The following is a 23,341-nucleotide window of genomic DNA, read 5'->3' as shown; positions in this document are numbered from 1 at the left end:
TCCAAGCATGATATCCCTTTCCAATGAACAGCTGCTTCTAGCAACATGTCCAAAGTATGAGGTACAAAGCTTCACCATCCTTGCCTCTAAGGAACACTCTGCCTACATCCTCCAAGACATATCTGTTAATTTTTTGGCCGTCCATGGGATGCTCACTACTCTTCTCCAACACCACAACTCAAAGGCTTCAGTTTTTCTGTAATCCTTATTCACTGTCCAGCTCTCAGAAGCATGGCAAGTGACTGAGATGACCATGGCCTGAAACAGTATATCAAAGATGATGAGGATGACACAGGATAGAACAAAGTTCAGATCTGTTATTCATAGGGTCACCATGAGTCAGAATCCACATGAAGGCACTTAGCACCTACAACAGCCTTTCGAAGCTCACATTGCATTTACTGCAAAGGCCATGTGGCTCAGTCCCTCTCACTACCTATTTCAGACATTCTTTAAGAACGAGACTATTAGTGACTTTCAAACATTGATTAAACCACAGCCCATAGCTTGAATAAACAAGCTTGAATTTTAGGTTTATTTATTTGACTTCTAAAGATAAAAATTTCTTTGCTCACAGTTTAGAAGGCTGAAAGCTCAGATCAGGGATCTAAGGGAAAGCATTTTCTCTCTCTTTAACTCCTGTGGAGAGGCTTTGACTTCTCCCAGTTCACATAAGTGCGGCCTTCTTTGGCAATCAGTCTTCTTTTGCTATCAGTCTTTTCCAGATCTAAGAGGTTCTCATTTCAGGTGCCACGCAAGTCCAAAGGGCACAGTATGTGCCCAGTTATTATTTCTCAATGGTTGTTAGGCCTTTCCATAACTATCGTTTCATCAAGTTCATAGAATTTCCAGAGGCATGTGGTTTAGGAAATGGATGCCCTTCCTGCTTCCTCCAAACAATGTCCACATTGGGAAACAATATAGTATTTGATAGCCCAATGGCACAAGGTTCAGCATCACAGCAAACCCAGATTACTGCATACAGCATGTACAAAGTGGAAGAATGTGACCTACTGGAAAGAAGCTGCACAGCAGTCCCAGAGGTACACGGTTTGAATTCACCAGATGCTCTGCTGGAGAAGGAAGGACAATCTCCTGTACCAGTCAGATCCAATTTGACAGTTTAAAAAAACCACCAAAAACCAAACCCAAAGTGGAAGAATGTTCCTCCAGATATAACAACACTAGTCTCACTTATCTGTGGTTAAGTGTGGTAAAGTAGAATATGACTCATAGCTACCCTTGCAGAAAAGACCTGAACTCTTTTCTATAACTAACATTTCTATATGTTTATAGAGTTTCCAGAAGCATCTAGTTTAGGAAGTGGGTGCCACTCCTGCTTTCCAATCTGAATCAATCTGGAAGCTCCTTCAAACATTGTACATGATGGGTAACCATTACGGTATTTGACACGACTATTGCACAGTGTGATAATGGGCACCCATGGTGGACAGTGTTGGCTGGAGCTTCCTGACTAAATCAAGCCTGGAAGCAGGAGCAGCATCCACTTCTGAAATGGCTTGCCCTCTGGAAACACTATGTACAAACAGTGCTCAGGCTGTTCGTTCATAGGGTCGCTCTGAGTCGTCTACGACTCGACGGCATTAAATGACAACAATGTGGCACAGTGTTTAGCGTCACAGCACCTCCAAGTTATTCAGTACAACAAATAGACAAACTATTGCTGTATCACTTAAAGAATATTCATTCTAAAATTAATAAATGTGGAGTGGAGGCTCCAGGCCAGGCCACAGACCCAACCTCTCATTATGGTATTTTAAAGATAGACCCTTTGGCAGACCTCCAAAAGTTCACTGACACCTGCTTTTGGGAGAGGGGAGGGGAACAGTAACACACAGCAAACACAACCCAAAAACTTCCCATACATGATTGCTTTCAAGACATGACCGCCATCAAGAAGCTAGAAGCCAAGTTATTGTTATTAGACAATAATTGTTGTTACAGTAGTAGACAACTCAGCGACTCTATGAATGAAAGACCTGAGTACTGTTTATAGAGTTTCCGGAGACAAGCCATTTCGGAAGTGGATGCCACTCCTGCTTCCAAGCTTGTTTAATCGGGAAGCTCCAGCAAACACTGTCCACCATGGGTAACCATTATCATATTTGGCATATCAGTGTCACAGTGTTTAGCATCACAGCAAACACGAGTTACTGCTGTACAGCAATGCACAGACCAGTGCTATACCACCTAGAAGAATGTTTGACAGAAAACCAATTTGAACCAGGCCTGAGGACCACAGATTAAAATCACCCACCTTGGGCTTGGTTGCATAACTTTCTGTCCACTAGGCCAATATAGCTCTCTATGTTGTCGTTGTTACTGTTGTTAGGTGCCGTCGAGTTGTAGAAGACTCATAGCGAAAGGCCTGAGCAAGTAGCATATACAAAATCTCCTATGATATATGCATCTTAAAGGGGCTCTGGATGGTGATGTCAAGTTAAATAAAGGGTTGGGAGTTTGAATTTTCTTTTACCTGAAGGAAAAAGACATTCAACTCCTGTGTGATTTACTGCCACTGAAAACTCACTGTACTGTCAGCTATGAGTCAGTTCTGACTCGATGGTGCACAAGAACAGTAATGTCTTTATATATTCTTTTGACTAACATCATAAAAATATAATATTGGGATAATTTTATAGCCACATATCAAAATAATGGAAACCAGTACCTTTTGAGAAACTGTCTTTGATCTTGGCTTCAGCAAAGCGCTATAACAGTAACAGTCAGTTGCTAACAAGTCACTTCTAACATGGAATGTGGATTAGAGTAAGCTTGTGCTCCTTACGGTTTTCAGTGGCTGATTTTTCAAAAGCAGATGGTCAGGGCTTTTTTCTGAGGTGCATAGAAGTAGATCTGAACCTTTAACCTTATGGTTAGCAGCCAAGTTCATTAATCTTTGCACCACCCAGTGATCTAAAACAATAGACAACTTCCAACCCCACCTGGAACTAACTAGAAGATTAATTTGAAAATAATACTTTACCTTTTTAATTCAGGAAGCCTGGACTCAATAGTTTCTTGTTTTATTTGAACTTTCTGAGCACTACTCATAATTTTTGTTAAGTCTTCTTGATGAATTTTATTTTCTTCTGGTTTAGAAGATGAAAGCTTTTAATATTACTTGTATTATTAAATAGAACTTTTTATAAGATGCATAACTTAATATCTAGTACATTAGGGGAGCTCTGGTGGCCTAGCGGTAAGGAGCTGTGCTACCAGTTCAAATGCTGCATGCGGTTCAATCTACCAGCTGCTCCATGGAAGAAGGCCGTTTTCCTGCCATGCCATCATTACAGCCTCTGGAAACCTGGAGGGTCAGCTGTGAGTCCATTCCCACTTGATGACACACAACAACACAGCACACCATCATTAAGGTTTTTAGAAAGCAACATCAGCCTTTCCAACACTGACCTCCAAATGCTATCATGCCTCTTGTAAAGGATCTCCTTCATCCTCTCCAGAAGAGGAGTAGAGGAAACACAAGAAGTGCCAGGAGCAGAGCTCGACTTCCCATCCCATGGATGTGAAAATCCATGGATGCTATGAAATCACCACAGTCTTCAGCTGTGCGTACACAGTGGTTCTTAGTGTTGACTGCCCCACTGTTGTCTGTCAGCCTACAGGCGGAAAGGCAAGGCTTACAGAAGGATGCCTCTTCAAACAGAAACAGTGTTAGAAAACTCAGAGAGTCCAGATGAATGGAAAACTAGCTCAGTAAACCCAAGTTTGGATTAAAAACATAACAGCACAACATCAACCTAGTTATTGAAACAAACATTAAAAAAAGAAGCATGCCGAATTGTAATAGTGGCTGCTAATCCAAATTCCCTGTCATTGACTCAATTCTGACTTCTAGCAGTCCTATGGGCCAGGGTCGAACTGCCCTATATGGTTGGGAACCTATATAGTTTCCAAGAGTGGAAATCTGTGCAAAAGCAAACCCACCACAAAGTCTGGAAAGCAGCTGGAGGGTTTGGACTTCTGGCATTTGGGGTGGTGTGTAAGTGCTTTAACCCCTGTGCCAACAGTACCCGCTTATCAGTTGCTATCAAACTAGAGTTGAACCTTGGTTTCAAACTCAGGCCATCTCTTTGCAGCCTTGCTTCTGGCTTCCAAGTTCATAAATATTAAAAGAAACAAACACCAGCTCTTTTGGGTATCAGTCTAACAGCTTTTGTAAATACCCCACCTTGGTTTCCCAGGTGGATGCTACAGGATGAAAGAAATTGTTCGTTGTACCTCTGTTCAATAATGAGAAAGTATTTCTTTTATAATGAAAAAGTATTACATTTTCTTTCTAAAAATGTTTACCTTTTTCTCACCCAAAAATATAGAGATAAATAGGTCTAAGTACATCTCTACCTAAAGTTCGTAATATTGCCAAACATATTGTTACTTTTTTTTTTTCCTAGAGTTGCGAGGTCTAGGGAAATAATGAGTTCTAGTTCAAAATCAAAATTCAAGATAACAGCCCTTTTTTTATTAAATTTTATTAGTTTTAATGAACATTTACAGAGATTTTGGGTTTTCATTCATTCATTGTTGCACCACTTTCTCCACCCTCCTCCCCAGTCCGTTCCTCCCTCCCCCCGCATGTCTGTTTTAATTGTCCAATTGCCACAGTGCCCGCCAAAGCCAGTTCTGATCAATCTCCCTTGTCAGTGTGTCACTTGCCATTCCCTATCTCTCCTCCCTGAGAGAGACTTCACCTGATTCATAAGGAAAAGGGGATGGCGCATTCTCTTAGCTACTTCCTGCTGAAAAGGGATGCTGTGGGTTTCAGGGTGAAGGTCTTCTCTCACTACTCTAAAGGGCCCCCTTGGCAGTAGGAAACACATAGACTATTATGGAGATCAACCCTGGAATTTAGATGCACTGCCATCAACTGTGCCCAGCCGTACACGCTCATATCCTTGAAGATGTATCATGGAAGTGCTGCAGCCTTCAAACTGCAAAGCAGCAAGATGTTCTTCCTTTATCTTGAGTTTCAGCTCATTTTTCCTTTGCATCTCAGCGATTTCCTCTGGGGTGGCTAGTACAGGTGATGATTCTGCTACAGGTGGTGATTTACCAGAATTGCTGAGTCAACCCGAGGGCAGGTCAGTAGTGATGCAGCTCCCGCCGGGCCACAGCTCCCGCCGGCTGTAGTGCATCTTTTTACCACTAAGCATAGTAAAGTTCCTCCAGCAATCGAGTGATGAGACTATCCACGTTCAGCTCCCCGTTCGCCATCTTGTCGGCCGATAACAGCCCTTTAATCAGAACAGCCTCTCTTCTCTGCCATCCCCATAAGTATGCCTTTCTTGGGCCTTTGGCCTTCAAGTGGCTTCTGGCCTCCTGAGCCAAGTGTTAGAGCATTCTGTGAGCCCTGCCATTTAACATGCCCCAACAGCATTCTCACTCCGTAGGCTATGTAGCCCACAGGTCTGCCTTGAGCTGGTCTCCAGTTAGACCAGCTCTGCTGCTACCATTTTGTTCTTTCTCTCTGATGTTACACGTTTCTCTCTTCTGGGTTAAAGACATTTCAGGCAGGAATGTTATTCCTGTACCTCTTCTTTTTTGAAGACAGAGAAAGCAAGCCTTGGGCTTTCTTTTATTTGAAGATATTTCCGCCCCCCCCCCATGAATAAGGGTAATTAGTCTTTGAGAAAGAAGATATTACTAAGAAGAAAAATTGTCCAGAGGAGGAATCATTTTCAAAGGGTAATGTAGCTGATAATTGACCATTTTGAGATCCTTATTTTCTCCTGTGCTTTTATCAGGTATCCTAGATACAAAAAGATTACTAGCCCTCCTACCATCCCATCCTACCATTTCAAGGAGTAAGTGTCTATTTATGGAAAATTCATTGCTCAGACTTTAAAGGAGAAAGTAGTACACTGAGGAATACAAATATGCATGGCAACTTTAACTATTTTGATAGTCACTTCATGGAAACTACAAGGCAAATCTTTAATCTGACAATATAGAATGTTTTCTTTAAAGTAGTATTTCAGAGTATTCTGATTACAATTTTTCGTTAACTTGCTCTGATTGGTTTAAGTAGAACTTCTGAGGCTAACATGTTCAGTATCACCAGAAAACAAGCTCCAAAGAGATTAACCTATCTTTAAAACATGCTGCTAAAATTCTTTCTTTTTATTTTCCCCCTCAGTGATTTTCTAGCTAATCAAGCTGCCTGCTATGTTCAAGCGATACAGTGGATTTTGCACTATTACTATCATGGAGTTCAATCCTGGAGCTGGTGAGAGAATTAAGAACAAAAATAAAATTGTTTCTTTTTAGAAGTGTATTATTATATTCAAAGCTCATTTGAGGACGTCCTTTTTTTTAAGTAAAAGTTTACAAATTTGTTTTTCGTTCAACCATTCATACATATTTTATTTAGTAGAATTAATTATAATTCGAGTAATAGAATGAATTCATTGCACTGTTTCAACCCCTCCTTGTTATATATTGCCTTTTCCTTCTGTCAACTCACCTGTTTAGTAACTCTTACTTATCACTCCTTTCCCATCCTGGATACCATCCTTTATTTCCATTTATGGTAATATTTAAAAAAATAGAGAGAGCCAAGTTCAAAAGCACTTGTCTAACAGATGGCCCTGATGAAAGTTCTTTATTAAGCTAAAGATTTTTCACTTCTCTATCTGAATGAATCACATGTGACAAAATCTTTTAATGACTGAATCAAGGTTATAGTTATGTCAGGATATTTCTTATTTAGTCTCTTTGTGTGTTTTTGTGTGTGTGTATTTGAAAATTTCTATAGCAAATTTTTAAGAAGGCAAAAAATTCTTTATCAGAAGTAATTCTTGCAAAATTGGCTGTTTAAATACTAGACTGGAAAGGGGAACATGGTATATTTGACTAAAAATAATAATCTGTATTTCTCTGATGTTTTCATTTTAGCAAATTTTAAATACATTTGCAGGCTACCTACCAAAATTAACAATAATAAAAATAACAAACCAAAAAATTACTGAGTATAAGGTAGAGATGCTTATATGATGATATACCTTATTTTGTTTTTAATCTCTTTAGAACATTATCCAGCAAAATGAACCAATACTGAATAATGTAGCATTGATTAGGAATTGCATCCACTTACAGGCTTTAAAAACACAAAATCTTTGTAATAACTTGGCTCTTAAGCCCCTTCTGAAAAACATTCTGATTAAGGAAATTCTTGATTTGCCATTTTTTAAGAGGATAAGAGTAAATATTTTTATAACTTACATAGGTGAAAAAAATTAAAGTTCAGAGAGTAAGTGACTTCTGTAGGATAATACAGCCAAAATCAAGTACAAACCTATCTGACCTCAAAACCTATGTACATTTTCCATTGTCCCATGAGTCATTCCACCTCCTAAACTTGCCTATCCTTTTGTGATAATTATGGAATATAAAAATTATTTCTTCAAGTTTTGTTCTTATTCTGTGACAGTCATGTATAGCATTAAAATATTTTGAAGTCTGTAAATTTCTGAAGCTTCTTCTGTGAAAATATGATATTTGTTACCATGATATAATTTCAACTTTATAACTGTCTGCTATCTCTTGTATTCATTCACATGATAGCTTTAAGAGGGATATTTTTCTCCTCGTCTTTCAAAGTTACTGCTATGTTTTTAGTAAACTGAGGAACACATAAACTTAATATCAGCCTATTTCATAAAGTTATTAGTTGTTTAAAACGTTTTGTTTTACAGGTATTACCCATATCATTATGCGCCTTTTCTATCAGATATCCGAAATATCAGTACTCTTACAATCCATTTTGAACTAGGAAAACCTTTTAAGCCATTTGAGCAGCTGCTTGCTGTACTTCCATCAGCTAGCAAAAATTTGCTTCCTACATGTTACCAGGTGAGATTTAGAATTGCTTGGGTTTTGTTTTTTTATTCTTGAAGTTTAAGAGTTCCTCCAAATCTAGGAGCCCAGTGCCTAAATGTATTAAGTAGCTACATCGATTTCTTTTCACTTTTACACTTAGCATTTCTTTAACATGTTGCCGCACACTTTTAATTGACGACTGTGCTTAGAAACACATTTTTTTCTATGTATTACCATCATTTGTGGCAATGTGTTAACAAATTTAATGAGAAATAGCTATTTTATTTTGTTAGTTTTGTTCTTAAAATGCAAATTGCCTGAACCATTCCAAGTCTAGCTAGTTTATCTTTAGCACATTAAAGCATACATATCCCCACATTGAAGAAAGTAAACTGAAGCTGAGAGCGTCCAAGTGCTTACAGATTCATTCAAATTCTGAACTCTTTACCAAGGAGTCATTTTTTCCAACAGATTTATTACCATGAGTATATTTGAGGTTTAAGCCCCAAAATTTATTTCATTTTTATAAAAATGTAGAATGAAAGCTTTTTTTTAATTTGCATAATTCCTACAGCAGCAGAAGATATTTCCAGAAATAGAGGAGAGGAAGGCCCTCTATGAGGTGGATTGATTCAGTGACTGGGATAATTGGGATGGGAGTGTCAGAGACAGTGCGATTGGCACAGGACAGAGCGGAGTTTAGGGCTGTTGTACATAGGGGTCGCTATGAGTCGCAGGCGACTCGACGGCACATAACAACAACAACAACAGAGGCAAGGGCACAAATTTCAGGTTGTAAGTCTTTCTCTAATTCTAATCTGGTCCTAGAAATTAAAGTAGACACACACCATTTACTTCTGAAATAGTATCAGTTTGCTTCTGTATCTTTTTATTTGGCCTCTTCATAAGTTGCTTTGATGTTTTATCCTGTTTTTCAATACCTTTATTAAGAGTTGCCGTTCAGTCACTCTGGGCATAATATGACATTGAAAATATTTTCCAGTTACATCTTTTTTGATTTGTTAGTACCAATGCCATACTGGGTAGTAAATATTTTTAGTATTATCTTTGGAAATATGCTATATTATCTCTTTTTCAAAAAACTTAGAACTCTCCATAATAATATGCTAGAAGATATCCTCGTGCTTTTTTCAACTTCTGTTACAAAATCTCCAATAAAAATGTGTCTCACTGGATTTTTTTTTCTCTTTGATATTAATGTTGTTGTTGTTTGTTGTTAAGTGCTATCGAATCAAGTACGACTCTTAGCAACCCTATGAACAAAAGATTTTTTCCTTTTTCTTTTAAAAATATCTTCGATGACGGTTGTTATATTGTTTAGTAAAATACATTTATTAGGACATGAGAGTAAATTGTTGATTTAAGGTTAAAATGGAGAATATTGTTATAAACTTATGAAATTAGCATAAGTGAAATATGAATATGATAATTTAAACGTTGTATGGTAAAAAGATGAAAAATAGAATGACCAATTTCAGAATAAAGATGTTTTTACTACATTACTATGTCAGCAGAACAGTTGAAAGTGATGAATGGAGGTAAAATTAAGTCTTATGATTAAAAAAATCAAACAGTATACTTGAATATATCAAACGTATACAAATTTAATTTTCTTTGAAATTTTAAACTGTAATCTGAAGACATATAAATGCATTAACAAAAAGCTAAGTATTAGCTCTTCTAATTTTATTACACCATTTTATATTCCTGCAGCATTTGATGACCAGTGAAAACTCTCCAATTATAGAATACTATCCACCTGATTTTAAAACTGACCTAAATGGGAAACAACAGGAATGGGAAGCTGTGGTATTAATACCTTTTATTGACGAGGTCAGTACATGAGATAATTATATATATATTTATATATGTGTACATTCTTCCCCCCCTACAGTTACGAGTTTTACTAGGGAAGCAACAGGCTATAATTCTAGTTAGAAACTGTAAGGATTTCCATCCTTGTTCTTCCATCAAGATAGTTTCTTCTCTGTTATTATTTAGCCTTCCACTAACCCTTGGCGCCTTAGCTCTGCCTCATGCGCACACAATATTACAAAGCTCTGCCAGTTACACGGCCCACCCCTCACTCTGCCAGTACGCCTCGGCCAAGGCACTCAGATCTGCCTCGTGCGGGCTCTGGTTCTCTAACTCCACTGCTATCCATCTCGTGTGTCTCAGTCTCACTCTGTCTTGGACAGGAATTTCTTGCCCAGAGAACATGCTTCACTCTGCTACCTTTTCCCTTAGTGTTAGTGAAATACTCCTACTTATATTCTTAGAGATTATTTAGCATCATTTAATGAACAATGAGTTTTAATCACCTTTTATTTTTGCTCTTGGAATTTAATAATTCATTATGTCTATCAAACTATCTAGATACACTAATTACAAGACAGCTAGATTGGCTTTAATTATATTAGAAAAAGTAAGTTATAAGACGGAAGTGTAACCAGAGAAATTTCATGATAAGGGAGTTAAATATATCAAAAACACTCAGTTCTAAAGTTCATGTAGCTAAAAACAACTTTAAAATATGTGAAGCAAAGATTGTTAGAATTAATAGGAAAAATACACAAATTTACAATTAGAATTTTAAAATTCAACACTTCTTTGACATTGTTAGAAGCAACAAAGACCAGCAATGATGTTGTTGTTGTTGTTTTTTTATTATGTGCCATCGAGTTGCTTTAGGCCCATAGCAACCCTTTGCACAGCAACTCTGAACCCTATCCTAAGCCAGTCTCACTAATTCCAATATAAAAGAAAAAACGGTATAAACCACTCATGTTGTTGTTAAGTGCCATCGAGTCGCAGGCAACTCATAGCGACCCTATGAAGGAGAGTCCCCGACGCTTGGGTGCCTTTCATCCTCTCTCCAGGTTCATAGGGTTTCCGGAGGCAAGCTCTTATGGAAGTGGATGCCACTCCTCCTTCCATACTCATTGATAATTTGTAAAGCAGTATGCTCCAAAATTTAAAATCTTTATTTCCAAGGAAATAATGAGCTTTCACCAAAGCTATTCCTCAGCCATAAAACTTGAGTCTCATTAATTTTAAAAGGATTGAATTTTTCCACGGAATATTCTCCATCCACATGAAATTAGAAATCTGGAAAATCCTCAAATATTTTGGCATGAAAGAAGATACTTCTAAATAACCTGTGTATGAATGGAAAAATTGAAAGGATGCTAGATAGTATTTGATCTGAAGGGTAATGAAAACAATATCAAAACCTGAATGAAGCAACTGAAACAGGGCCCAGCTGATGCATAGCTGAGCTTCACTGGGTTTCTAAGCCTGTCAGTTGCCTGGGAGGCGACTACCCATTTTCTCGGGCAGAGTGGATTCGAACAGACAAAGGAGCTTAGACTTTGGGTGAGCAGCTGCACACTCTGTATGGACTGTGCCACCAGCTCTCCCTGAGAGAAATTTAGTGGCTCTGACTGCTTATACTAGACAAGAAAAAACTGTGGAATATATTATCTAAGCTTCCACCTTAGAAAGTATACAAATGATCAGATTGAGCTGAAGAATAAAAATGGCATGGATTCAAGATAGATGGAAAATAAACCAACAGTGGGGAAAACAAAATAAATTAAATCAAAAGTTAATTGTCTGAAAAGATTAATCACATTGATAAATCCTAGTCACACTGACCACGAGAGGAAGGGGGAGGGGAAGGAGAGCTGGAAGCACAGTCATTACCTAAAGGAGTAATCACAGTGACATTGTCTTGTGATCCCATGGATAAGACAAGGATACTTTAAGAATGTTATGGACCCATCAGCTGCTCTGCTGGAGAAGGGGGCAATCTCCTCCTGTGCCAGTCGAATCCCATTCAACAGTACACAACAAGAAAAAAAAGAATATCATGAACAGCTTTCTGCCAATACACTCAACAACCTGGAGAAGGTGAACATTTCTTTAAAGACATAGTTTTGCAAAACTAACAAAAATATTTCTTATATAATCTGAATAATCTTTTCATTTTCATTTATAATTTTAAACCTTCCCACGGAGAGAATTCTGAGCCTAGTTGTCTTCACTTAAAATTTTATCGAACATTAAGATGTAAATATTACTCTTACACAAACCTTTAGAAGATTAAGAGTTACCGTTTTCCCATTCATTATTGTTGTTGTGTACCTTCGAGTTCACAGTGATTACCTTCTAGCACATTTTCAGAGGCAGTAGATTGCTTGGGAGGAGAACTCCCATCTTTCTTACAAGGAACACCAGGTGGATTTGAACCATTTACCTTTGTATTGGCAGCACAGTTCCTTACCCTAACCCACCAGATCTCCCTTCTTTGTTGTCCTGTACCATTGGGTCAGAACCGATGCTTGGTGACCCTCAGAAGCGGATAATCACATTGGAGGAGATTGTTCATCTTTCTCCCGCGAGCAGCTGGTTAATGCAAACAGCCGGCCTTAAGTATTGCAGTGCTCCTTCTTGCCACTGGGCTACCAGAGTTCCCTTCTAGTTCATTTGGCAAGCATAATCCAGAAACCCAAACTGGGCAGAGAGTACAAGAACAGGAAATTACATCCAAAAGTAGATTTGGAAAAATCTTAAACAACACAGGTGTGATCAATAAGAATAATACTAATCAGCAGATGGCTTGGTATTTGTTGTTGTTGTTAAAAATGTAATGTTCTTCAGTGTTAACTTACCACATTATTAATGTACAACACCCATTGTTAATTCAACAAACCAGCAGCTCTGTGCCGTAATCTACAGGGAGTTGTGATGCCAACATAGAGGCAGTGTCTGCCCAGTGGTCTCCATCCACCATGGGTTTCTCCTCAGAAGGAGCTGGGCCATCTCCTCCTGGTCAGGTGGAAACCTTAGAAAACCTGCCACAGGGTCACCTATGCATTGATGAACTGGTTCCAGCACCACAGCGATGAATTTGATTTTTTTTGGGGGGGGGGGGATTGTAGGAAACTTCCTGAGTCTGATAAACATCATCTAAAACAATCTCTTTTAAAAATTAATTTTCATTCAGTCATTCGTATAAATTTTGTTTATAACATTAATGACAATTGATCAATGCCATTTATTACATAGTTTCATCAAATCCCCATGATACCTTAATTTCCCTTCATCCTGTTCATCCATCCACTAATCTCTGCTCTCTATCCCTTGCCTCCCATCTCTTTTCTTTCCTCCACAGTTGTTTCTTTCTGTGTTTATACCTTTCATTAGCTTTTTTAAAAAATCAATCAGTAATGCATATGCTGTTCCACATTGACCACACATAGTCTGACCTTCCATTCATTTTACAATGTCTTTCCTTCCACCTATTCTAGTAATACGTTCATTGTCTACCTGTTCATTTCCAGATCTCTTCCTGCCCCTCCAAAGCCATACCACAATGATTCTCTTCATATGTAAACTTTTCTCTATTTATTGTTATGTTGATTTTTTTAATAACAGTGGTCTTATAAAGAATTTGCTTTTATGTGATGAGTTATTTCTCTCAGCATAACGTCCTCTAGACTCATCTACATTGTGTCATTTTCTCGAGTTCTTCGTTGTTTTCAATGGCCCATAATATTCCGTTGTGTGAATATACCACAGTTTCTCCATTCATTTGTGGATGGGCACTTGAGCTGTTTCCATCTATTGGCTGTTGTGGTTAATGCTGCAGTATACATGGGTGCATACTTCTGTTTGTGTCACAGCTCTGATTTCTTTAGGGTGTATTCCCAGTAATGGGATAGCTGGATCAAATAGTACTTCATTTTCAGCTTTTTGAAGAAGGGTCAAACTTCACTGTTTACACACCCACTAGCAGTGCATGAGAGTTCAAATCCCTCTGTATCCTCACCAGCATTTACTATTTGCTATCCTGTTGTTGAACTTTGCTATTGTTGATGGGATGAGAAGATCACGCATTCATTCTTTTGATTTGCATCTCTCTAATGGTTAGTGATCTTGAGCAGTAGTATAACACTGAATATTTCTCCTATAAAAGACAGTTTTTAAAGAAGAAAAGAACATCCATTATAGCTACATTTCTAATATCGTACTGTTGTGCATTCAGTCAGTGCATTAATTTCTGGAGAAGAGATACAGATTAGATAGGAAGAAATAAAATTGTCTTTAAATTTGACATTATCATTTTATAGAAAATGCTAAGGATTCATGAAAAAAAATAGTAGAGCTAATAAGTAGATTTAGAGAGGTCCTAGAATATAAAAATTATTTGTTTTTCCATATACTAGCAAAAAAAATTGAAAATGCAAATTTTAAAATCTTTATTTATTAAAAAGTATCATTACAGAGCCATAAATTTAATAATATATGCATGCTCAGAAGGGTGGAGGAACAGTGCAGGAGAGGAAGACCCGGGATGAGACAGATTGATACAGTAACTGGGGCAATGGGGGTTGGTGTGTTGAAATGAGAGTGAGAGTGTCTCAGGACAGCAAAGGATTCAGAACTGCTGTACATAGGGTCTCTGTGGGTCGCAGGTGACTCGATGGCACATAACAATGACAACATGCCAAACAGCAGCGCTTAAAACAATAAATGTTGAGAGAAAGTAAAGAAAACCTAAATATGCTATGATAACTATGTTTATGGCTTGGAAGACTTAATTCTTCGCAAATTGATTTGGAGATTGATTCACCATAATACCAGTTAAATTCCAATAGGTTTTTAAATCAAGGTTAGAAATCTGATTCTGAAATGTTTGTAAAGTTGTAAAAGTGTTGTAATAGCAAAAAATCCTAAAAAAGAAAAATAATGTTCGAAAATTTAAACTGTTTTAAGATGTGCTGTTCCAAAGCAATAGTAATCAAGAAAGTGTGTTAACCGGCAGAAAAGAAAGCTTTTGCTATCACATTTTGTTGTGACCCATGATAGCTTGATGTGTTCTAGATTAGAGCTCCACACTGCTCCATGGAGCCTTCTTGGATGTAATCTTGTCACAGCAATTTGTCAAGCCTTCTTCCTTTGTGGCAGCCCTGGGTGCATTCAGACTATCAGTCTTTAGTAGCCAGGAGCGAAACTGGACCTGTTGGGTATATACAGCTGGTAAAATTTATCAAACTGTACATTTCAGCTTTTCTTTTTATAGATTCCCAAAGGTAGGCTGACTATGTCAGCAGGAATGTATATTTCCAGTTTTACATATTTTCAAAAACATTGGTCTTGTTCACATCAGTCATGTCTGAGTGCCTATTTCTCTGTTTTCTTTTCTAGTACTTGATATTATTGTTCTGTTTAATTTTGGCCAATGTTTTGGTTATTAAGAAGACCATGTATTATTGTTCAGATATATTTTTCCTGGCCTCTAATTTGAGGATATTTTTCTCTTGTAATTGCTTGTATGTCCTCTCCCTATTTTTTTTCTCTTTTTTTCTGATTTGTACCAATTCTTTGTTTTTAAGGGCATTCTTCTTCAGTGTAAGGGAGTTCTGGTGGCCTCATCAGTAGAGAGTTGTGCTGCCAGCCTAAAGTCTGGTAGTTCTAATCCACTGCTCCAAGGGAGAAGGGTGGACAGTTTCCTCCCATGCAATTTCCAACTTCTGAAAACATGCTTGGAGGGTTATTATGGAGTTAGTCCCACTCCATGGCAGTGAGTCTATTCTTCCTTAGTGTGACATTGGTTTCTTGATTTGTTCATGATCCTTCTGTCACAAATATTTTAGTTAAAAATGCATTTTCCTGTAAGTGTGTAAGGTTGGGGTTTTTTTCCTCCATCTTGTTTAACTTAGAGTTTATGTCTTGAAATTCTCAATCCTCTTTTAGATTTTTCTATTAATACTTTCACTGTTTTATTACTGTGGCATTTGTTTTTGCTATAGTGTGAAATTGAGATATGTAAGAGTTTTCTTTCTCTGCTATTTCAGTAAGTTACCTGAAATGTGGCTTTGGGGATCTGTAGTATGAGTCTTTTAAGCCTCTTCTAGTGCCACTAACATATAGTAGTTTTATAAAAAGGCATAATATTTAGTAAGACAGGTACTCAGTTATCTTTGCTATTTATATATTAATTTTCCATATGGATGCTAACATCATTCTGCCTTTTGAAAAAAAATTTTTTTAGCGGTAGAGATTTTGATCAGGTTTACAGTAAAGGATGAAGTGATTTTTGCAAAGGTAAGTATTTCTGTACCAGAATTTGTAAGGTAAGTATTAGTGCTATATACATTATGAAAAGTGTGACAAATTTACTTTTAAAATTTTATTCTCTGCTACTGCTTTTGGCCACACTTTAGTGAAAGCCATTTGAGTAAAAGTGTCAGAGGACTTTACAGTTGTTGGAGTATTTTATGGCCATTTGAAGTGAACAAAAGTTATATTGCTTTTTCAAATAATGAAATGGAATATACAAATAGGAAAGGAAAGATAAGGGAGCTCGCTCTGGTAGCCAAATAGTAAGGAGCAGTGCTGACGTACCAAAGGCTTATAGTTCGAATCCACCAGCTGCTCCATGGAAGAAGGATGGGCAGTCTCCTTTCATGGAGTTTCCTGCCTACAGAAGCCTGTTTGGAGAGTCAGTTATTGCTGGACTCTTCTGAATGTTACACAGCAACCACGGAAAGAGTTGTAATATATGTTTAGATTACATAATATTTATATTCACAAGCAGTGTTCAATTTTTATATTCAGAGGCGATTGTTGGAAGCCATGGAGTCATGTAACCACTTCCTCAAAAATGAAGAGAAGAAAAGAAACCAACATAGTGAGTGTCTCATGTGCTGGTATGACAGAGACACAGAGTTTGTCTACCCCTCTCCGTGGCCAGAAAAATTCCCTCCCATACAACAGTGTTGCACAAGGTATTGTAATTTACCATTTTCCAATTTATTAATTGTTAAAGAGACCAAAAAGAAAGCTTCACATATCTGTTTGGAGAATTAACAAGTAGTTTATTGTACGTTGTAGTCAGTTGGTAATTAATAAATCATGTCTAATTTTCCAAGATTGTAGCATCTTTTGTCCTTCTTCTGCAGACAGTCTACTCACACCCAAAGAGTTACAGATAAAATTAAAATCAATGTGGTTTTGATTTCCCTGAAAACAAAAATAGAGATGCATTCTGATTTTTCAGACATGGAGGATGTGTGTTACATTTGTTTTGCTTTATATTTTCCTTCATTTTAGAAACTTGTTGTTCTTATGTGTTGTGGAGTCAGAAATGGTCCATTGCTGACCCTCCAGTGAGTTTTCAGAGGCAGTAAATCTCACAGGAGGGGATTACCTGTCATCTACCCACAGAGCGTCTGGTGGATCTAACTACAAGTCTTTGGGTTAACCATTAAGCCACCAGAACTCCCGATTTTAGAAATGAATTGAGAGTGTGTGTGTGTGTGTGTGTGTGCGCGCGCGCGCGCACACACACATGAATGCACAAAATTTTAAATTAATGTTAGAAAACTTATACTCGATAACTACAAACATGGTTGTGTCTGAAACAATAACAAAGAAGTTGAATCCTTTTTGTTTTCTTTGTCTTAAAGGTGGAATTATTATTCCTTTCAAGGATAACTCATGAAAATATTTTAAGGGCAAGTTTTAAATTTATCCTTGCTTCTATGAGTTTTAAATTAAATGCCTTGATTTACTTCTTAGATACAAAATAATATCTTTAGATGCTTGGCATGTGGATATAAGCAAGAATAAAATAACCAAAGTTGACCAGAAGGCATTATACTTCTGTGGATTTCCTACTCTGAAGCACATCAAACACAAAGTAAGTGGCCACTCCGGAATTTGTTCAATTTATTAAAGGAGAAGTGACTGCTGAGAAAGAATTAAAATTCAGTTCTTGGAATTCTTTTTAAGTTTTTTTTGAAGAAAAGTGGTGTCCAAGTATTCCAGCAAAGCAGTCGTGGAGAAAACATGATGTTGGAAATTTTACTGAATGCAGATCCAGATGAACTCGTAAGTATTTTATTTACTAAGTATTAAACATACATAAAATATTTTCCAAAGAATTATAACTCCGTAAGTTCACATTCTAAATAGAGAAAACAAACAAACAAAAACCCATTTACACAAATTAATGACATTTCAGGGCATGTGTGATTGTGACACCATGAGCAAAAATAAGGCTATAAAATTTTGAAAAAGACATGAGCTGTGTTAGCTAACATTTAACCACACAAGTGTAGATTTCCCCTGGGTGCTGAAACCCAGTTTAGGACCAAGAGGGGTACAGGAGAAGAGGGGACAAGGCATCATAATTGAAATAAATAATAGGAACTGGAGAAAACAGTCAAAAATAAAGGTGATACTTTGTCTTATTCTTTATAACTTTCTTGTATATCTGAAATGTTAATACTTTTTTCCTTTCGTTAGAATAATTTTGATGTGTTTAATGAGAAGGATAAAGAGTAGAAAAACTGACCGAAGCAGAGGTTTTGTATTTAAAAATAGGGGAAAATAAGGTTGGATAAAAAGATTAATGCCAGAGTATAAAGGAGTTGAACACAAGGCTAAGGAGTTTGTAATTGTTTTCCATGACTGTTGTCTTGAAATTTTTCTTCAAGATTAATATGTTGTTGTTGATGATTGCCTTCAAGTCAAGCACGACTCATAGTGACCCTATGAACAAAAGGCATTAAGCCTTTCTATAACTATCGACATTTATCAAAGTTCATAGAGTTTTGGGAAGCATGTTGTTTAGGAAGTGGATGCCACTCCTGCTTCCAAATATGACACATACACATCCTTTATAGCCAAAGTGTTACATAAATAAGAATATATTTACTGACAGACATATAAGCAATATCTATTACTGTTACACTGTTGTTAGGTTCCATCATGCCAAAGATGACTCATAGCCATCCTTTGAATACCAAATCTGAACCTCGTCTTATCCTGCCCCATCTTCACCATTTCTTGATATGATTGAACCCACCGTTACAGTCGACCATGTCAGTCTATCTTGTTGGGAGTCTTAAGCACTCTTAAGTCTTGAGTCTGGGAGAGATGGTGGTCATGCACAGGGTCGCTGCCCAGTTTGTTGTTCATGGGTCACTGTGGGTCATGGTCACCTCGATAGCACCTAACAACACATTACGCAAAAGTGAAACGGAAGTAGAGAGACTGCCAAGTTCAGTGGTGGTACTTGGGGAAGTATTAGGTGATGCAAACAGATCGTGAAAGTGACAGTCTTCCAGATGAATAAGACCGAAATATGGACTAAAATAAAATCATTATTTATTCAAATGTAGAGGATAAAATGAAGTGAATATTTAAAAAATAGGCTGTTATTTACTGGAATAGGAAAGCTGAATGAGAGAGTTTAAGATTCATTATAATTAGTTATGGAATTGTAAGGTGGTAGTTAGACATTCAACTGGAGTGACCCTACCAGCCTTTCTCAATCAGCAATCAGCAGGAAATTTAAGCTCCTGTTTTTTGTTGTTGTGTACCATAGATTTGGAACCCACCCATAGCTGACTCTCTAGCACGTTTTCCAAGGCAGTTAATCACACGGCAGGAGATTGCCTATCATTCTCCCATGGAGCATCTGGTGGCCTTGAACCATTTCCTTTGGGGGATTGCAGCTCAGCTTCTTGCCATTAGACCACCAGAGCTCCCCTCCTTCTAATCCCTTAAATCACCCATTATATATCATGCAACACATTGGTTTATTTCCTATAGTGGTGATAATTATGTACCATCCTTGGGACAATTGATAAAATAGTTAAGTCATTTTTATGTGTCCTGAGGTCTAGTTGAAGAGCTTTAGTTCTAGTTGAAGAGAAAGAAAGGCAATTTAGCAATAGTCGAATACCTTGGGTTAGAACCCCGGCAGGGAGATAGGCGTACAGATGTCTGAACCATAGGCAGAGGTGACAATCAAGGGATTAGGGCTTATTTTCCTGAAGAAAAGGAACATTTAGGACTCAAGGTCTCAGCTGAGAGACATAGTGATTAGTAAGTAAGAAAGTATCCTTTTAAGAAGTACCATAGAAGCATGGAACAGAAGCTCTGTGCTACGTATGGTTCAGGAAAAATGAAAATTAAAATGAGATCTGATGTTGATATTTGAAAATTCCATCTCAGTAGAATAGTGGGATAGAAAACTGATTCCCAAGAACTAAACTGGGACTAAGTAAATACTGTGTAGAAACATAGCTATAATTAACGAAAAAGCAGTTAGTCAAGCAAAATAGCTACAAAAGGAGGTACATAGCACTAATAGGAAGACAAGCCTTAGAGACACTGGAGGGACAAGAAAGGGTTGCATAATCTCAACTTGAGGTAATAGAGAGTTTACGGGAAAGGATTCATCTAGGAAAGGAAGGCAGCTTTGTCTTGAAAAATTAAATGAAAGAGTAGGAGTTTAAAATTAGAAATAGATGCATAGATGTAGCAAAAAGAGTATGTGAAGGAGCTGAGTTACAATGTTGAAACTTGTTTTATTTGTCAGAAGTCATTCTGTTGTTTTATATGTTAATATAGGACATATCTGTCAAAATTAAGTCTAAAAATACTTACCAGTAATTGTTAAACACAGTATCAAGGATAATAAGCAGGACAAAATGATGAATAAAACTTTGTATTTAAGCTTTAATTTCTTCTGTATCCTATATGTATAAATTGATTTGGGTCATGTAAATTCTATGTAATCCTGACTTTTCATTTAAGATATTTCACACTATAAAGTTTTTGTGTGTATTGTTTTATCTTGAAATTAGCATTGTGAAGAGATTTTATGGAGTCTTCTGTTAAATGAAAATTGAGGCTCAATAAAGTGTATTGAGCCAAGAGGTAGAACTCAAATTTGGATTCATATCTCCTGACTTTAAGTCTAGTCTTCTTTTTCATTATATCATCCACAACTGAAATGAAAGGAAAATTCTTAGATGTAAAATGTCTGTTTTAGATAAAACAATGAATATCCATTTTTTAGACATTTCTACTCTTTTTTTTTCCTCAAGAAAAATACAGTAACAATGGTTCTAATTGGTCCTTCCTGGAATCATTTGTTGGTTATAGTCCCTTGAAGTTTTTTAAACTAGTCATAGTGCCTCTATATAATAGAGAAAAGATTGGTAGAGGAGAAGGTAAATTTGGAAAATAGAAAGAAATGGTAATTTATGGAATAATAATAAAAATAGCTAAAAGCTGTTGAGTGCTTCTTAATATTATAAGGGCTTTTCATGAATCTATATTAAATTAAAAGTGAAATCAAAAGCAGATAGAGTAAATTTTTTTAATAAAGAATGGGAATGATTGTATGAAATAATGTAAATGAAGGAAAGTGTGAAACAAGGTATATGAATTTTTTATATAAATCAATATAAAATAAAAAGAAAATTTAAAAAGATGGAAATGTTGAATGAACAGGAATTTTGGCAAATGTATTGAATTAAAAGGAAGAAGTTAGCAGTTAAGAACACTAACTGTTTGAATGGATGAAGTGAATTAGTTGCATTAAAGTTGAGAAGAGCATGTACTGTTAGAAATAACTGTCTTTATTGAGTAGAATTTTCTTTACATTTTAAACACAGGATATTTTATGTGGTATACTTATTAAGGTAAAGTTTTTCTAGATTTAAATATACAGTTACGAGCATTCTGGCTAGCTTTTTTCAGTTATTTAATTTAGCTTATCTGAATTTTTTTTTCTTGGACCGTAAATGAATGAATTTTTCTGTTTTTAAGAGCATAGAGAATGTAGCTTCCGCGGTGCTTGGAAGGTCTGTCTTTGTTAATTGGCCTCACCTTGAAGAAGCTAGAGTCGTGGCTGTGTCAGATGGAGAAACTAAGTAAGAGTTCATTTACAATATTTTTACTAATATTTGCTGTACTACTTGGTGGCTTTTACTAATATAATTATTATTTAAAAATACATACTCTTATTGTGAAAATAAAAGTTCTGTCATCATACTTTGGAAAGTTCAATAACTATTGGTAATTTATTCTACAGTCCTTAGAATATTTTAGGGAGGCCTGGTGACAATTCATGGCCAATAAAAACTAGTAATTTAGGATAGGCAGTTTCAATCTGCCAGCCACTTTACAGGAGAAAGATGGGCTGTATTTTCCTGAAAAAATTTACAACCTTGGAAATGATGGAGCATAGCTATGAATCACAAACAAATGAGTAGCAGTGACTTGGGAAATTTTATTTTTTCATTGCTGTAAACATATACAAGTAACAATGCTCACTGTTACAATATTAAGCTATGTACAAGTAGTGATATAAATTACATTAAACATGTTGCACAACGTTCACTAGAAGTCATTGCCAGATTTTGCAGCACTATATTCATTGCTTTGTAACCACTTTTCCCTTTCCCTCTCACCTCTAGTAATCACTAATAAATGCTGGTCTTTATACATTTGCCTGTTTTATATGTTGTTGTTGTTATGTGCCATCGAGTCACCTATGACTCATACCAACCCTATATACAACAGTCCTAAACCCTGCTCCATCTGACACACCTAGCCCCATTACCCCAGTCACTGAATCAATCCATCTCATCCAGGGTCTTCCTCTCTTGCGCTGTCCCTCCAACCTCCCAAGCCTGACGTCCCTCTCCAAGGACGGGTCCCATCTTGCATCATGTCCAAATGTCAGACGAAACTTCAGAATCCTTGAAAGAGTAGCTTATTCTCAGCCTCTCTAGGATGAATCTATTTGTTCTCCTAGTTGTTCATGGTATATTCAGTACTCCAGCACCACAACTCAAAGGCATCAATTCTCCTTCTATCATTCCTAGTCATTGCCCAGCTTTCTGATGTATAGCAAGTAATTGCAAAGATTATGGCCTGGATCAGGCGCACCTTAGTCTTCAGACTGACATCGTTGTTCCTTAGTACTTTGAAGAGGTCTCTGACAGTAGACATTCCTGGTGCAATTAGTCTTTTGATTTCCTGGTTACTGGTACCAAGAGTGTTGATTGTGGAGCCAAGCAAACTAAAACTGTTAACAATCTCAACCTCTTCACCATCTATCATTATGTTGCCAGTTAGTCCAGTGGTGAGAATGTTTTCTTGATATCGTGCTTCAATCCATATTGGAGGCTGCAGTCCTTGACCTTCTGCAGCAAGCACTTTAGTTCCTCCTCAGTTTCAGGAAGCAGGAGGGTTTAACGCAGATTGTTGATGAGTCTGCCTCCAATACTGGTCCCACATTTCTCCTCATAGAGCCCAGCGTCCCAGATAATCTGTTCTGCATATAGAATGAACGACATAGAAATAGGACACATCACTGGCATGCCCTCTTCCCAATTTTGAACCTATTTCTATATATTCTATATAGGAGGCTCTGGTGATCTAATGTATAAGTAGTTTCACTACCAACCTAAAGGCAAGCACCTATAATCAGTTCACCAGTTCACTCTGCAGGAGTGAGGTAGGCAGTCACCTCGTGTGTGATTTGTGGCTTCTGAAAACCCACTGGAGAGTCAGCCAGGCGTGAGTTCCAACTTGGTTACAGTGAGACCTTTTCTATTCTGGATATTTAAGTGTTGTTGTTGTT

At 37.0% G+C, this 23,341-nt stretch overlaps 1 protein-coding gene across 1 annotated transcript in view; it reads left to right on the top strand.

Moving 5' to 3' along the window:
• The window catches only part of XRN1 (5'-3' exoribonuclease 1), a 162,173-nt gene that overhangs the window by 32,444 nt on the left and 106,388 nt on the right, over positions 1-23,341 (top strand). Inside the window, exons 13-19 of the mRNA XM_006895115.1 lie at positions 6,179-6,268; positions 7,737-7,893; positions 9,595-9,714; positions 16,507-16,676; positions 17,470-17,590; positions 17,683-17,781; positions 21,520-21,623. Of these exons, the coding sequence (XP_006895177.1) occupies positions 6,179-6,268; positions 7,737-7,893; positions 9,595-9,714; positions 16,507-16,676; positions 17,470-17,590; positions 17,683-17,781; positions 21,520-21,623 (861 nt within the window). The remainder of the gene's footprint in view (positions 1-6,178; positions 6,269-7,736; positions 7,894-9,594; positions 9,715-16,506; positions 16,677-17,469; positions 17,591-17,682; positions 17,782-21,519; positions 21,624-23,341) is intronic.

This window comes from Elephantulus edwardii, unplaced genomic scaffold (assembly GCF_000299155.1).
Source record: "Elephantulus edwardii isolate Elephantulus edwardi_28Jun2011 unplaced genomic scaffold, EleEdw1.0 scaffold00158, whole genome shotgun sequence".
Lineage (NCBI taxonomy): Eukaryota > Metazoa > Chordata > Mammalia > Macroscelidea > Macroscelididae > Elephantulus > Elephantulus edwardii.
The sequence above is the reverse complement of the archived record's forward strand: the minus strand, read 5'-3'. Positions and strand labels throughout refer to the sequence as shown.